This window comes from Cetorhinus maximus, chromosome 18 (assembly GCF_964194155.1).
Source record: "Cetorhinus maximus chromosome 18, sCetMax3.hap1.1, whole genome shotgun sequence".
Lineage (NCBI taxonomy): Eukaryota > Metazoa > Chordata > Chondrichthyes > Lamniformes > Cetorhinidae > Cetorhinus > Cetorhinus maximus.
Window position 1 is genome coordinate 61,565,157 of NC_135896.1, and position 17,434 is coordinate 61,582,590.

At 41.3% G+C, this 17,434-nt stretch overlaps 1 protein-coding gene across 3 annotated transcripts in view; it reads right to left on the reverse strand.

Annotated features, from left to right (window-relative positions):
• Positions 1 to 917: 917 nt before the first annotated feature.
• mbip (MAP3K12 binding inhibitory protein 1) overlaps positions 918 to 17,434 on the reverse strand; it is a 53,604-nt gene continuing 37,087 nt past the window's right edge. For 2 of the 3 annotated variants that reach the window (XM_078562772.1, XM_078562774.1), the window contains exons 7-10: positions 10,775 to 10,872; positions 5,455 to 5,496; positions 1,406 to 1,512; positions 918 to 1,319 (exon numbers count right to left, since the gene is read on the reverse strand). In XM_078562772.1, the coding sequence (XP_078418898.1) occupies positions 1,313 to 1,319; positions 1,406 to 1,512; positions 5,455 to 5,496; positions 10,775 to 10,872 (254 nt within the window). In that variant the 3' untranslated portion in view covers positions 918 to 1,312. Of the gene's footprint in view, positions 1,513 to 5,454; positions 5,497 to 10,774; positions 10,873 to 17,434 lie in introns of all 3 variants that reach the window. The other variant, XM_078562773.1, reaches the window with a different exon arrangement.

Below are 17,434 nucleotides of genomic sequence, written 5' to 3' on the forward strand. Positions count from 1 at the left end.
ATTTTAAAAATCATCCAACAGTATTGTTACGGCACAGCTGATAGTAAATGCCAAGCTGCTGAAATCCCATAGGGAAACTTGAACAGCTGTTGAAACGGTTTTTGCAATTTGTATAGTACAAGGAACAGTTCAGAACTCAGGAAATGATGTTCCTGGCTATGAGTGATGGTGTTATAGTAAAGACTTATTAAAAGAATAAAAAAAAGACAAAGAAAACACAATTACACCTAAACACACAAATGGCTGCACACAGTAAACAGTACTTTAAAACAGTTCCACAAATCTTATCTTAACTACTTTCAGAGCTAACCTTCCCATTTTCTGTTCAGCGACCATCCTTGTAGATTTTAGAATCTATAGGCATCCAGTAATTTTTACCACACCATGCCTTTTTCCCTTGGGGTGCTCTCTGATGATGACAGCAACTGGGTCTTCAGGTCTGGCCTTGTTTACACTGTCTTCTTAGAATTCTGCCCAGCTACCCTGCTGTCTTCTGGGAGATCTAAGCAGCTACCCCCTCACATAGGCTTCAGAATTTCCTTAAGTGTGTTCCTTCCCTTTGATCTCTTTATTGTTTCAACCAGTTTCTTCAGAAATGCTTTCTTCCCAGGATTGATTAAACCATTCTTTACTTTAGCTCTTAGGCTTGTAATGACAAACTTACCCTATCTTTACCTCACTTCCTTGTACCTTTTTACAACATGCATGTATCCCCCTTTGAACTAAATTCAAACTATTCCTGCTATTGCTTTATGTAAAACTCTGACTGAAGTTCCTCTTGATTCATTAACACATCAAAACAACCTCTTACTGTTGACTTTAGACTCTTGCCATCACTCTAGCTCTTAATTTAATTACAGCCTGACTTCCAATACATAAGAAAATATACCAGGGTTATTTCAAGAAAAATATTACAATTTCTTGTTTTTGTGGCAGTATCAGAACTTTTATTGTCCAATGTTGCACATACGTAATTAACACACAATAGTTCTATGAACATTGGACACCTAAAACATGGTGTACTCAAGACATCTGTTTGGTCAGCATTTGATGTTTTCAACATTAAAGCAACCTAGTGCCAAATACCAATATTTTGTTCAAAATGCATTTAATATGGATCACAGCAAAGATTCTGTTTATTCTTTGGGATGCTTTATTTAAAATAAAATTTGTCATTTATCTGACAGTTAGTATTAGGAAACAAATTCATTATGGCCAAATTGACAGTTTCAATCCAGATTATGCACTTCAGAAAGCAATATCTGAATGTCTGGTTCAGAGACCATGTTACTGACACCACTCCAGCAGGTTTTCATTTTCTGAAAATAGTAGTAAAAAAAAACTCATTGACTCATTTGGCTGGTTTTAAACTCAAGTTATAAAGCTCAGTAAAAATTGACCTCACATAGACATCTTGTCAGCTTCTATTGGCGTAGTCTGGTCATTTGCTTTCTGCAGCAGCACTGCCTTCAGCGCACTAATCTTCTCATCAATTTCTATCAGACTATAGCCCTGAAACACAAATAATTTAAAGTATTTAAATTTGTAGTACACTGGGATAAACTGTAATTATGCTTTTCAATTAGAAGCAGCATGATACAACACAAACATTTCAATGGAAAAAACAGCAGCCAGGTTTAGCAGCCTTTCACATAATTTTAACTCTAGATGCTTTGGCATCTAGGTACCAAGCCTAATCTGATACAGCAACAAGTCAGGATCTAAATGCAGTAAATCATCTAGCTTATTTTAATTGGATAGTTCAGATTCTTTGGCTCTCCACCTCTGACAAACCGAATTTTACCTCTGTCATTTGCTGCTCAAAGGTTATTGCAGAAAATAAAAGCTCATGGTGTAGCGGGTAACATATTAGCCTGGATAGGGGGCTGACTGGCAGAAAACAGTGAGAATACATAAATGGGTCTTTGATTGGCAGGATGTGACTAGTGGGGTCCCACAGAGGTCTGTGCTGGGGTCTCAACTTTTTACAATTTATATCAATGACTTAGATGAGGGGAGCAAAGGTGTGGCAGCTAAATTTGTAGATGACATATATAGGTGGGAAAGTATGTTGTGAAGAAGACAAAGAGTTTGCCCACTCACTCAACTCATCTATATCTGTCTGCAAAAATCTGGCAGATGGAGAATAATGTGGGAAAATGTGAAATTGTTCACTTTGGCAAGAAAAATAAAAAAGCAGAGTATCACTTAAACGGAGAACAACTACAGAATTCAGAGGTGCAGAGGGATCTAGGTGTTCTCGTGCATGGTCACAAAACGTAAGTATGCAGGTACAGCATGCAATCAAGAAGGCTAATGGAACACTATATTTTATTACAAGAGGAACTGAATATAAAAGTTCAGTTCCCACAAAAAAGGGAAGTGGGGCTGAGCAAATTGTTGGAGCTGTGGGCTGACAAGACACAGGTCCTGATGAACTTCATCTTAGGGTCTTAAAAGAAGTGGCTAGTGAGATAGTTGATGTGTTGGTTCGAAATTTCCAAAACTCCCTGGATTCAGGGAAGGTGCCATTAGATTGGAAAATAGTGAATCTAACCCCTTTATTCAAAAAAAGGGGGTGGGGGGAGGGATGGAGACAGAATTCAGGAAACTAAAAGCCAGTTAGCTTAACATCTGTCATAGGGTAAAATGTTAGAAGCTATCATTAAAGGGGTTATAGCAGGGCATTTCAATAAATTCAAGGTAATCAGGCTGAGTCAACATGGTTTTGTGAGAGGGAAAACATGTTTAACCAATTTATTGGAGTTCTTTGAAGAACTAACATGTGCTGTGGATAAAGGGGAACTGGTGGATGTACTGCGCCTAGATTTCCAGAAAGCGTTTGATAAGGCACCATAATCAAAGGTTATTGCAGAAAATAAAAGCTCATGGTGTAGCGGTTAACATATTGGCATGGATATAAGATTGGTTAGCTAACAGGAAACGGAGAGTAGGCATAAATGGGTAATTTTCTGATTGGCAAGAGATAACGAGTGGTGTGCGACAGGTATCAGCGTCGGGGCCTCAACTTTTTACCATTTATATAAATGACTTGGGTGAAGGGATTGAAGGTATAGTTGCTAAATTTGTTAATGGTACAAAAATAGATAGGAAAGGAAGTTGTGAAGAAGATATAAGGAGGCTACAAAGATGCATAGATATGTTAAGTAAGTGGACAAAGATCTGGCAAATAGAGTATAATGTGGGAAAATGTGAAATTGTCCATTTTGGCAGGAGTACAAAATCATATTATCCAAATGATGATCGGTTGCAGAGCTCTGAGATGCAGAGCTTTCTGGGTGTCCTAGTGCATGAATCACGTAAGGTTAGTACGCGAGTACAGCAAGTAATTAGGAAAGCTAATAATGCCGTTATATTGCAAGGGAGTTGAATACAAATGTAGAGAGGTTATGCTTCAGTTATACGGGGCATTGGTGAGACCATGTTTGGACTACTGTTTACAGTTTTGGTCTCCTTATCTAAGGAAGGATGTAAATGAGTTGGAAGCAGTTCAGAGTTTATTAGACTCATGCCTGGATGAACAGGTTGTCTTATGAGGAAAGATTGGGCAGGGAACGCTTGTACCCACTGGAGTATAGAAGAGCAAGATGCAACTTAATTGAAACATACAAGATTCTGAATGGTCTTGACGGGATGGATGTGGAAAGTACGTTTCCTCTTATGGGAGAATCTAGAACCAGGAGTCGCTGTTTAAAAATAAGGGGTCACTCATTTAAGACAGGTGAGGAGAAATTTTTTCTACCAGAGGGCTGAGAATCTTTGGATCTCTTCCTCAAAAAGATGGTGGAAGCAGAGTGTTGGAAAATTTTAAAGGCAGAGGTAGATAGATTCTTGATAAGCAAGGATGGGAAAGGTCATCAGAGGTAGGTGGTAATGTGGAGTTAAGGTTACAATCAGATCAGCCATGATCTTAATGAATGGTGGAATAGGCTTGAGGGGCTAAGTGGCCTATACCTCTCCTAATTCATATGACAGCAGTGAAGTGGACAAAGCTAGCATTTCAGTCAGCTCCTTTTCTAGTTCTCCAGCAAAAACAAGAGAATGAGGTGATATGGGTAAAGAAAGAAAATGATAAAACAAGACAAAAAAGACAGAAGAAAGAAAGGATTAACTTCACTTTTATAGTCACTGGAGAGTGCAGTGTCTGCTCTATTTTCACTGTAATATAAAAGGAAACCGTGCTTTTGGTCTGCCGACACTTATGAAATTGGGGAATCACAGAATCACAGTGCAGAAGAGGCCCTTCGGCCCATCGAGGCTGCACCGACACGTGAGAAACACCTGACCTACCTACCTAATCCCATTTACCAGCACTTGACCCATAGCCTTGAATGTTATGACGTGCCAAGTGCTCATCCAGGTACTTTTTAAAGGATGTGAGGCAACCCGCCTCCACCACCCTCCCAGGCAGTGCATTCCAGACCATCACCACCCTCTGGGTAAAAAAGTTTTTCCTCACATCCCCCCTAAACCTCCTGCCCCTCACCTTGAACTTATGCCCCCTTGTGACTGACCCTTCAACTAAGGGGAACAGCTGCTCCCTATCCACCCTGTTCATGCCCCTCATAATCTTGTACACCTCGATCAGGTCGCCCCTCAGTCTTCTCTGCTCCAACAAAAACAACCCAAGTCTATCCAACCTCTCTTCATAACTTAAATGTTTCATCCCAGGCAACATCCTGGTGAATCTCCTCTGCACCCCCTCCAGTGCAATCACATCCTTCCTATAGTGTGGCGACCAGAACTGCACACAGTACTCCAGCTGTGGCCTCACTAAGGTTCTATACAACTCCAACATGACCTCCCTACTTTTGTAATCTATGCCTCGATTGATAAAGGCAAGTGTTTCATATGTCTTTTTCACCATGTAGAGTTCCAAGTGTGCATATTCAAACCTAAGCACTAAATTGTTCAAATGCTTGGCTGTGAATTGTAATAATCGTTTTTTCCCTCTTTTCAATCATGTTTTTAATCATTAAATTGTAACTGACTTTTTGTTTTCAACTTTAAAAGCTTTTTTCTGACATGACTTTGTATGAGCCACCTGTACTGCAAGGCACAGATATCTGCATTAACAGTGATTTGTTCATTTTATGGTGAAATATACCTAATTAGGCACCCACACAAATACCAAAAAAAACAGCACGTAAGAATTAGATCTCTTGCTAAACCAATAGGTTCCTATGTTTTCCAAATTTTGCAGACTGAGGTCTTAGATAAACATGAGCTGGTGTGTCCTGTCAAAAACAAGTGACCCTGATTTTTGTTTGTTCAGAGATTGAGGAGAAAGGGTATGGGGAGAATAGAAACTGACAGAGATCTCCCTGTCGCCTCAATCTGGAAGTACTGTATATACAACTTAGTTAGATGATCAAGTATGTCCTTAGACAATATTGTATAAAATAATGAATATGGAAGCAAAAAATAAAATACCTGCATTGTTTCATGAACTTTACGTCTTTTGCTTGGAAAGTTCTGAAGAAGAGAAAGTTTTTTGCTTTAAGTTCATTTGCATTTAAGAAAACACGCAAAAAAATTTAGTTTGTGATAGCCTGAAATTAACTACGAGGAAGTTGCAAAATCTGAGGCATACTGGTTAAAGACGTTAGTAGCTAAAATTCTTAACCCCATCAAAAAAAATCATTTTTGAAACGGTATGAAATCAAAAGCATTTTTCAATTTTAAAAAACCCCACAAATTATCAGTAAAATTAATACAGATCAGGATACTGTCCATCTACATCATACAATAAAGAGAATTTCATAATTCCAAAGATCCCTACCAAGATTACATTTGTGTAAAATGAATATAATTAAATGTGTTTCATGAAGTACATATTCCTCGCATGATATTTAAAGCGCATGCAGGGTGAAAAGATTGTGACCAGCTCAAATAACTAATGAATGCATTATCTCAGCTGATCAAAAACCTTCTCCATTCACTAGATGGCCAGGGAAAAAGTAACAAACCACCAAACATCATTAAAGCAATCTAAGTTATAAATTTATTTTTCAAGCCACCATTTGCAAATCAGGAAGCACAATGAAACTGACCAAACTGCTTGCTTAATTTTCTCCTGGTCCTTGGAGTGACTATGTTGTTTCTTCATAAATTTAATATAGGGCAAAGATGAGGAGGGATTTCTGAAATGTGTACAAAAGAACTTTCTTGATCAATGTGTCTCCAGCTCAACAAAGAAGGAAGCAATGCTGGATCTAGTTCTCAGAATTAAATAGAGCATGTTTCAATGACAGAGCATTTGGGGAACAGTGACCGTAATATAATGAAGGTTTACAAAAGGACAAGAATAAAAGTATTTAACTGGATGAGAACCAACTTCATCGAGTTGAAAGGGATCTTGCCCAGGTGGACTGGAATCAGAAATTGGTAGGCAAAACACTAATTCAACAACGGGGGGGCTGTCAAAGTAGAGTTGGCTCAAGTACAGAATAGACACATTCCCATGAAGGAGAAAAGTAATGGCATGCAAAGCTAGAGCTCCCCTTTGAACTCAAGATATAGAGATTAAAATGAGAAAAAGGAAATTTATGACAAATATAAGGCTCATAATGCAGTCAAGAACCAAGCTGAATATAGAAATTACAGAGGAGATCTAAACAAAAGGGATTAGGAGGGGAAAAGAGAAAGTAAGAAAGTGAATAAATTAATGGCTCACATAAAAGGGAACCAAAAGTCTTTTCATTATACATAAATCGAAAAAAGGTAATCAAAGGAAGGGTGGGCTGACCAGGGACCAAAAAGGAGATCTTCTTGTGGAACCAAAGTGCATGGCTGAGGTACTAAATGAGCACTTTCAATATATCTTCAGTAAAGAAGGCAATACTACCAATCTAACAGTGAAAGGGGAATGTAATGGCATTGGATAGGATAAAACTAGATAAAGAGACAGTATTCAAAAGATTGGCAGCCCTCAAAATAGAACAGATACCAGGTCCACAAGATGTGCATCCTAGATTAGTGTGGGATGTAAGGGTGAAGTAACCCCACAGTTATTCAGTACAAACTTTTGAGTAAAAATTCTGTTTTAGAAGTATTTTTTGGATGCGTTTTTTTTTTCCTGGTGTTTGAGGCAGCTTACATACATCCCTTTCCAGCCCTGAAATTCCAGACCACGAATGACCACCTTTTCGAGGAAGAGCAAGGAAGTTCCCCAGGGCCTGAATCTCTGGGCGTGTGTCCCGACGTTACCGCGTATCATCCCGATCTTCAATTCGGTGGGCCCGCACTGGAGTCGGCTGTGCGCCTGCCGAACTGTCAAAAGCCAGTTAAGGCCATTAATTACCTCATTAAAGTGATTGTCAGGGCTGCCCATCGAACCTCAAGGTTGGCGGGCAGGCGAAGAGCCCAGGCAACTTTCGCATTTTTCATGAAACCTCATCCACGGACAGGATGAGGTTTCATGAAGGGTTTATAAATTAAATAAAAATTATTAAAATACATAAACATGGCCCAGTTCATGTGGCACTAACATGAGGGGTCATGTCTGAGTATTTTTTTTCTTTTTTTGCAATGTTTTATTATTAAATTAATCTCCTCGAGGCAGCTCTGTGCCTCAGGGAGATTTCTGCGCTTTCGTGCACATGCGCGAAAGAGCGCAGGCCCCGACTCTCCCTCCTCCCCCTGCCCGCACAGGTAGTGCTCAGCGCTTCCGGGTGCACATCACGCTGGGCGGGCCTTAATTGGCCCGCCCATGCAAAATGGTGGCACGCAGCCGATTGCAGGCAGCTCCGTGCCCACTCCAGAACCGCCCGCCTAACAGGGAGAAAATTCTCCCCCAGATGTCCTGACCAAAACTGCAGTTTTAATGAAGTCTTTTTTCTGTTTTTTTTTAGTATATACTCAAAATGATAGAAACAGGAATATGCACTAAATGTAGTTCAAGGATCACATTGAGTTTTTTTTTAAAAATAGCATGTATTTCGTCAAAAGTCTTATATTTTGCTTTTTCTGAACAAAGCTCAAATTCTTCTGAGGGAGAAGCAGAATTAATGTCGCAGGTCTGTGACCTTTTCAGCATTTTCCCGTTTTTATTTCAGATTTCCAGCATCTGCAAATTTTGCATTGGTGTTCAAATTATTTTACTTCTTTACCAAATTAAGACTTTTTCTCAAGTATACCCTAGTCAAGTAATTAGTTAGGTGCCTTTGTTAGGGTGCCATTAATACTTTACTGTAACTAATGGTTAGGAGGGTTGATATATTTGCTTGGAGTGACTGTCTTCAGCTTTACTTCTTTCTTTGTTATTGTGGGTTTGGCTGAAATTGTGAGCTCACTGGGTGGGAAATCAACAGGAAATCTTGCATCCTTTCAGTCTGACTTGACATGCTGTTATTTATTGCATTAAAAAAAACCCCAAGAACTATCTGAGTATAACAACAAATGACTACTTTGATCAATGTATGCCAAAGGCATTACATTGTGGTTTCATAAGGAAGTAATGTTTCACTGTGAATGGCATGACATTTCTAGAAATTTATTTTAATACAACCAAGGAAGTACTTTTGAAATGTCACTGTTGCAATGTTAAAATAAATATGTTACAATACCCTGAGGCATATCTGTTTGGATGCTTGGTAGTACATGTTTGGGTAGCCACTGTCAGGTGTTTATGGAAAAAAAATCAAACTTTCATTATTGCAAAGCAGACTTGCAACTTTTTGAGATATCCAAAATAAAGTTCATCTATCTTTTACTTGCTTTAGTTTTGGAGAGATAGAACAAATGCCAATAAAAACTCATTGAAATATAAGACGGATAACTGGGTCTTTTTCGGGTTGGCAAGCTGTAACTAGTGGAGTGCCATAGGGATCAGTGCTGGGGCCTCAACTATTTACAATCTATATCAATGGCTTGGATAAGGGATAGAATGTATGGTTGCTAAATTTGCCAATGATATCAAGGTAGGCAGGAAAATAAGTTGTCAAGAGGAGGTGAAGAGTCTGCAAAGGGATATAGATAGGTTAAATGAGTAGGCAAAAATTTGGCAGGCAGAATACAGCGTGGGAAATTGTGAACTTGTCCACCTTGGCAGGAAGAATAGAAAAGCAATATACTATTTAAATGGAGAAAAATTGCAGAATTCGGCGGTATAGATAGACCTGGGTGTCCTGGTGCATGAATCACAAAAAGTTAGCAGCAGGTAGAGCAAGTGATTAGGAAGGCAAATGGAATGTTGGTGTATATTGCAAGGGGAATGGAAAATAAAAATATGGAAGTTTTACTGCAGTACAGGGCCTTGGTGAAAGCGCATCTAGAGTACTGCATACGGTTTTGGTCTCCTTATTTGAAAAAGGATATAATTATGTTGGACGCAGTTAAGAGAAGGTAGACTTAGATCATTCCTGGGATGAAGGGCTTACCTTATGAAGAAAGGTTGAACAGGTTGGTCCCGTACCCATTGGGGTTTAGAAGAACGAGAGAGGATCTTATTGAAACATGCTCCTGAGGAGCTTGATAGTGGTGTACACTGGGAGGTTACTTCCTCTTGTGGGGGTGACTAGGGGACAGTTAAAGAATAAGAGGTGTCCCTTTTAAGATGGAGATGAGGAGATATCAGAGGGTCATTAGTCTGTGGAATTCTTTTCCCCAGAAAGCAGTGGAGGCTGTCACTGAATTTATTCAAGGCTGAGTTAGATAGATTTTTGATAAACAAGGGAGTCAAGAATTATGGAGGGGTGCAGACAGGAAGGTGGAATTGAGACCTCAGCCAGATCAGCTATGATCTCATCAAATGGCAGAGGAGGCTTGAAGGGTCAAATTCCTGCTCTTAAGTCCTATATTCCTATAAATTTAAGATAGTGACCTGAAGAGAAAGGTTAGATTTTCTTCTCCTTTATTAGGATAAAGGACACCTTACCAGAAATAGTGGCAAAAGCAACATCGATAAGAACTTTTGAAAGAGAAGTTTTGTAATTTTATAAAGTACTGGGGAAGGCCAGGGCAATGGAGTTAAGTGGATAGCTCTTTCAGAAAGCCTGCACAGGTGCCATGGACCCCATGGCCTGAATTTTTCAGGTAGCGGGCGGGCTCAGAGGGAACGGGCGGTTATGGAGTTGATCGTCGCCCACGATCGACTGCACGCTGCCATTTTACGTGGACGGGTCAATTAAGGCCCGCCCAGCGTGAGACGCAAGCCATAGTGCTCAGCGCTACCTGTGCAGGTGGGGGGGAGAGAGTCGGTGCCAGTGCTCTTTCGCGCACACACGCGAAAGAGCGCTTCAATCTCCCTGAGGCATGGAGCTGCCTCAGAGAGATTGAATCGCTATTGTAATTAATGAATAAATGGATTAAAAATGTATTTAAACATGTCCCCTTGTATCACATGAGATGGGGCATGTTTTTATATGCAGGGAAAATTATTTAATTAATAAAAGCTTTAGGAAAGCTCATCCTGCTCGTGGATGAGGTTTCCTAAAAAACCTTAAGGTTGTAAAGGCAGCGTTAACAATTACATTAATTACTTCCTTAATGACCTTATTAGGACGTTTCCATATCGGTGGGCGCGCAGCCGACTCCGGCGCGTGCCTGAACAAAACATCGCGAGACAGCCCGATGACGTCGGGACGCACGCCTGAAGTCATCGTGCGTCATTTAACGCGTCAGCATGTCGGGTTCATCCCCCACACACCAACTGAAAAATCCTGCCCCATGTCTTTCAATGCTGCAAAATTCTACAACCTTATAATTGAATTGAAGAACATGGTACCTTAGGTAATGAGGTTAATAAACCTACCACATGTTGAAAATATTCTGGAGAAAGACCTTCCAAATGAAGAATTCTATCCTCTAGCCTCTTGATCCTTCGATAAATGTCAACTGGAACTGGACCACCTATAAATTATGTACACAAAAAGATGATTTTCCATTGATTGATAGGTGATTAATGAAATAGCAAAGGCAATATTTCCTCTAAAAATGTTTCATAAAATCTTTCAACTCTGGACCAATGATGAAATTCAAAGTTCAACTCATGGAACAGCACCACGGTGAGCATCAATTCTTAACATGATTAGCATAGAGCCGCTACTAAATTAGATTTGAGGATAAGCAGCATCCTCTGCAGTCAAGAACGAGAGTCCGAAGGGTGTGCTGCCTACCTGGTGCCAGGGTAAGGGATTTTCATCGTGGCTAGAGAGGAAAGGAAGAAGGAGGTAAATCCAGTTGCCCTGCTCCATGTTGGAATAAATGACATAGGTAGGAACAGAGAGAAGATCCTGTTGAGAGACTATCAGGTGTTAAACTCCAAATTAAAAAGCAGGATCTCGAGGGTAATGATCTCTGGATTATTGCCCAAGAAACATGCAAATTGGCATAGAAGCAGACAGATCAAGAAAATTAACACATGCCTAATAGGCTGGTGTGGGAAAAAGGGGTTCCTTTTCATGGGACACTAGCACCAGTTCCAGGACAGGAAGGAGCTGCACAAATGGGATGGGCTCCTCCTGAACTGGCATGGAACCCTATCCTAGCATAAAGAGTAAATAGGGAACTGGCAAGAGCTTTAAACCAGTAATGTGGGGGAAGGGATCTACAAGAAACATAAGCAGCCTAAACGTAAACCAAACAGGGCAGGAGAGCATAGGAAGGAATAAAGTAAGGGAGGAGACTGACTGTAGGAAATCAAATTATAGAACAGGAGTCTAAAAAGATGGTTAAACATAAAGCAAGAGGAAATCCTATTAAAAAAAAGTTAAAATGTCTGTACAGCAATGCATAGTGCCTATAATAAAACAGGGGAGCTGGAGACAATCATACGCTGGGTGGAACCAGACATAACAAGGATTACTGAGATGCAACTACAGAAAAATCAGGACTGGAATTAAATATTACAGGGTATATCATATTTAGCAAAGATAGAACATGAAGAAGGGGAGGTGGAATAGCTGTATTTGTTCTGGATAATGTAATGGCAGAAGAATAAAGTTATCAGCACAACAAAAATAGAATGAATAAAGTTAAAAGATAATAAAGGATCCATCACACTAATAAGTATACTCTACTGAGCACCTAATAGTGGAAGGAGGAGGAGGAATAATTATGCAGACAAACTAGGATATTGAGTAACAAACATATAATAATCATCATAGGGGATTTCAACTATCCTGATATTAATTGAACAGAAGAGATAGGTAATGAAGATAAGGGAATGGAGTTCCTACAATGTGTACAGGATCCCGTTCCTTTTCTTTCTTTCATGGATGCAAGTGTTGCTGGCAAGGCCAGCATTAATTGCTCATCCCTAATTGCCCTCCCAACCCAATATGCAAAAAGCCCAACAAGGGAAGATTCACTATTGGACCTAGTGAGGGGAAATAAACCAAAGCAGATGAGAGAGAAAAGTGGGGGAACATCTAGGCAATAGTTGGTCAAGCAAGATATTCCCTTTTGAAATCCATGCTGATCATTCATTATATTTTTTGTTTCTAGGTGTTCTTATTCTCTCCTTTAGTTGGGGTTCCATTATTGGAATCAAAAACACAACTTATAAATTTGCGGACACCAACTTGGGTGGGGGCTAGTTAATACTGAGGAAGATGGCAACAAGTTACAGGAGGACATTAATAAACTTGTAAAATGGACAAATAATCGGCAAATGAAGCTCAATGCAGATAAATGTGAGGTATTTAAAATTATGAAAAGGTTTTGATAGAGTGGATGTACAGAGAATATTTCCTCTTGTAGGGGAGAGCATAACTAGAGGCCAATCATGTAACCAAGCAATCCAACAGGGAATTCAGAAGAAACTTTTCATCTAAAGAGTGGTGAGAATGTGAAACTCTCTACCACAGGAAGTGGTTGAAGCAAATAGTATGGATGTAATTAAAGGGAAGCTAGGCCAGCATATGAGGAAGAAGGGAATAGAGGGTTATGATGATAGATTTACATGAGGAAAGATGGGAGGAGGCTCAAGTGGGGCATAAATACCGGCATGGACTGGTTGGGCCAAATGCCCTGTTTTTGTGCCATATGACTATGCTATGTAATCTTATGAAGATTGCAAACCTTTCACATGAGAACTGCTCGTGCAAATACTTCAAGTGTACTAAATAGATTTAGATATATAAAATACATTTACTGATGAGTTGTGTTATTCAATACTTTGTGGCAGAAGAGAGGAGATATTTTTTCCACTCGGGGTGAAGTAAGTCTGGAATTCATTGGCTGAAAGAGTAGTAAAGGAAGAAACACTCATCACTTTTAAAAAATGCTTGGATATGCACTTGACATGCAGTAGCCTACAAGGCTATGGACCAGGAGCTGGACTAAACTGGATATCCTTTAAATTTTCTATCTTTCTGTCGTAGTGAAATCACAGTGCTATTATAATAATTCTAGGTAAGGTCCATTCTGTTTGCGAACCACAAAATGAATTTAATGTTAAGTTTTTTGGTTTGGGGGAAGGAAGAACATTTATTTTCTTTCTAGAATATGAGGATTAAATCAACTTTGCTGCTTTCTTAATAGTATGACACCTCAACCTGTCGTAAAAGTCTACAAATGGGTAAGGTGTTGTGCATCCCGCAGAGGTACAGAATCTAGTCCCACCTTCCTTATGCATATATTGGAAAATGATCAAGTTATTAGTCTAAAAATGTCAAACTGGCCTTACACGAACACCTGAAAAAGCCCAAAGCTAGGTGCACCAGCAGACCAGGTGGACACATGTGCAATCCACTAGCTTGGAGCTCAACTCTCTTGTAAATACTCTGCCCACTCCTACAGAGAAGCATCAGTCACAAATGCTGATGATTGGTTGTGCTAGATAGCTCTTACTGATGCGACCAGCACCTGAGACCCAGACTAAATGGGACAGATGAGAACTCGGAGGATGACACTGTGCTGATCACACAAATGGTTTAGCATTCTTGGTGACAAAGATCATAAAGGTGGTGTTCTTCAACAATTCTTAGCATCGACTGAATAGGACACACGAATCTCCGGGGAACTGCAAGCTGGTCTGGAAACAAATGGTTCTTTTCCCAGGTGATGTAAAACACAGTGTGTACAATGGTCATATCCTGCTTTGGCTCCAAATAAAACTTCTCAAAGCAGAAAATTAAGTTAAACTTCAAGGGAAAGTGTTGAGAGCCTATTGGACAATTGCCTGTGCACTTCTCTCAACAGGAAGTTCTTACAAGCCAATTAGCCAAATCAGATAGATGTGCAAGCACTGGATTTGATGATGGTCAAGCACTTCGTAAACATTTTGGGAGTTTATGTAAGGCTACAATGCCATATCTAGGTGGCTGCTATCATGCAAGCTGAATTGGAGCTATCCCTGATAATACACTAACTGGTGATGTAAAAACATGCCTCCCTGAAGTTGTCTGTGGCCTGCTATATTCCTGGAGATAGCCCAAATGACATGAATCTTCAGCTTTTCTTTATGAAGCAATCAATTCAATACTGAAAATGGGATATAATCCAGCTTGTTTTAGCTGAGACCATTATTTTTTTTTAATTCATTCATGGGATGTGGCCTTCGCTGGCTGGGCCAGCAATTTTTTTTATTGCCCATCCCTGATTGCCCTTGAGAAGGTGGTAGTGAGCTGCATTCTTGAACCGCTGCAGTCCACGTGGTGTAGGTACATCCACGGTGCTGTTAGGGAGTTCCAGGATTTTGACCCAGCGACAGTGAAGGAACGGCGATATATTTCCAAGTCAGGATGGTGAGTGACTTGGAGGGGAGCTTCCAGGTGGTAGTGTTCCCATCTATTTGCTGCCCTTGTCCTTCTAGATGGTAGCGGTCATGGGTTTGCAAGGTGCAGTCGAAGGAGCCTTGGTGAATTCCTGCAGTGCATCTTGTAGATGGTACACACTGCTGCTACTGTGAGTCGGTGGTGGAGGCGGTGAATGTTTGTGGATGTGGGGCCAATCAAGCGGGCTGCTTTGTCCTGGATGGTGTCAAGCTTCTTGACTGTGGTGGGAGCTGCACTCATCCAAGCAAGTTGGGAGTATTCCATCACACTCCTGACTTGTGCCTTTTAAATGGTGGACAGGCTTTCGGGAGTCAGGAGGTGGGTTACTCATCACATGATTCCTAGCCTCTGACCTGCTCTTGTAGCCACAGTATTTATATGGCTAGTCCAGTTCAGTTTCTGGTCAATGATAACCTCCAGGGTGTTGATAGTGGGGGATTCTGTGATGGTAATGCCATTGAACATCAAGGGGTGATGGTAGGATTCTCTCTTGTTGGAGATGGTCATTGCCTGACACTTGTGTGGCACAAATGTTACTTGCCACTTGTCAGCCCAAGCCTGGATATTGTCCAGGTCTTGCTGCATTTGGACATGGGCTGCTTCAGTATCTGAGGAGTCGTGAATGGTGCTGAACATTGTGCAATCATCAGCGAACATCCCAATTCTGACCTTATGATGGAAGGAAGGTCATTGATAAAGCAGCTGAAGGTGGTTGGGCCGAGGACACTACCCCGAGGAACTCCTGCGGTGATGTCCTGGACCTGAGATGACTGACCTCCAATAACCATCTTCCTTTGTGTTAGGTATGACTCCAACCAGTGGAGAGCTTTCCCCCTGATTCCCATTGACTTCAGTTTTGCTAGGGCTCCTTGATGCCACACTCTGTCAAATGCGGCCTTGATGTCAAGGGCAGTCACTCTCACCTCACTTCTTGAGTTCAGCTCTTTTGTCCATGTTTGAACCAAGGCTGTAATGAGGTCAGGTTATTGCTAAGCAAGCTCGATAGCACTGTTGATGACCCCTTCCATTACTTTACTGATGACGGAGAGTAGACTAATTGGCTGGGTTGGATTTGTCCTGCTTTTTGTGTACAAGACATACCTGGACAATTTTCCACATAGCCAGGTAGATGCCAGTGTTGTAGCTGTACTGAAACAGCTTGGTTAGGGTTGCGGCAAGTTCTGGAGCACAAGTCTTCAGTATTATTGCTGGGATATTGTCAGGGCCCATAACCTTTGCAGTATCCAGTGCCTTCAGCCATCTCTTGATATCACGTGGAGTGAATCGAATTGGCTGAAGACTGGCATCTATGATGTTGGGGGCCTCCGGAGGAGGCCGAGATGGGTCATCCGCTCGGCACTTCTGGCTGAAGATTTTAGCAAATGCTTCAGCTTTATCTTTTGCACTGATGTGCTGGGTTCTCCCATCATAGAGGATGGGGATATTTGTGGAGCCTCCTCCTCCAGTGAGTTGTTTAATTGTCCACCACCATTCACGACTGGATGTGGCAGGGCTGCAGAGCTTAAATCTGATCCGTTGGTTATGGGATCACTTAGCCCTATTTATCACTTGCTGCTTATGCTGTTTGGTACGCAGGTAGTCCTGTGTTATAGCTTCACCAGGTTAACACCTCATTTTAAGGTATGTCTGGTGCTGCTCCTGGCATGCCCTCCTGCACTCTTCATTGAACCAGGATTGATCCCCTGGCTTGATGGTAATGGTAGAGTAGGGGATATGCCGGGCCATGAGATCATAGATTGTGCTTGAGTACAATTCTGCTGCTGATGTCCCACAGCGCCTCATGGATACCCAGTCTTGTGTTGCTAGATCTGTTTGAAATCTATCCCGTTTAGCACAGTGGTAGTGCCACACAACACGATATCCTCAATGTGAAGGCGGGACTTCATCTCTACAATGACTGTGAGGTGGTCACTCCTATCAATCCTGTCATGGACAGATGCATCTGCATCAGGCAGGTTGGTGGGGATGAAGACAAGTATGTTTTCCCCTCTTATTGGTTCTCTCACCACCTGCCGCAGACCCAGTCTAGCAGTTATGTCCTTTAGGACTCGGCCAGCTCAGTCAGTAGTGATGCTACTGAGACACTCTTAGTGATGGACATTGAAGTCCCCCAACCAGAGTACATTCTGCATCCTTGCAACCCTCGGTGCTTCTTCCAAGTGATGTTCAACATGAAGGAGCACTGATTCATCAGCTGAGGGAGGGCAGTACATGGTAATCAGCAGGAGGTTTCCTTGCCCATGTTTGACCTGATGCCATGAGACTTCATGGGGTCCAGAGTCGATGTTAAGGACTCCCAGGGCAACTCCCTCCCGACTGTATACCACTGTGCTGCCGGGTCTGTCCTGTCGGTGGAACAGGACATACCCAGAGTTGGTGATGGTGGTGTCTGAGACATTATCTGTAAGGTATGATTCCGTAAGAATGAATATGTCAGGCTGTTGCATGACTAATCTGTGAGACAGCTCTACCAGTTTTGGCACTAGCCGCCAAATGTTAGTAAGGAGGACTTTGCAGGGTCGACAGGGCTGAGATTGCCATTGTAGTTTCCGGTGCCTAGGTCGATACCGGGTGGTTCGTCCAGTTTCATTTCTTTTTTGTGATTTTGTAGCGGTTTGTTACAACTGAGTGGCTTGCTAGACCATTTCAGAGTCAACCACATTGCTGTGGGT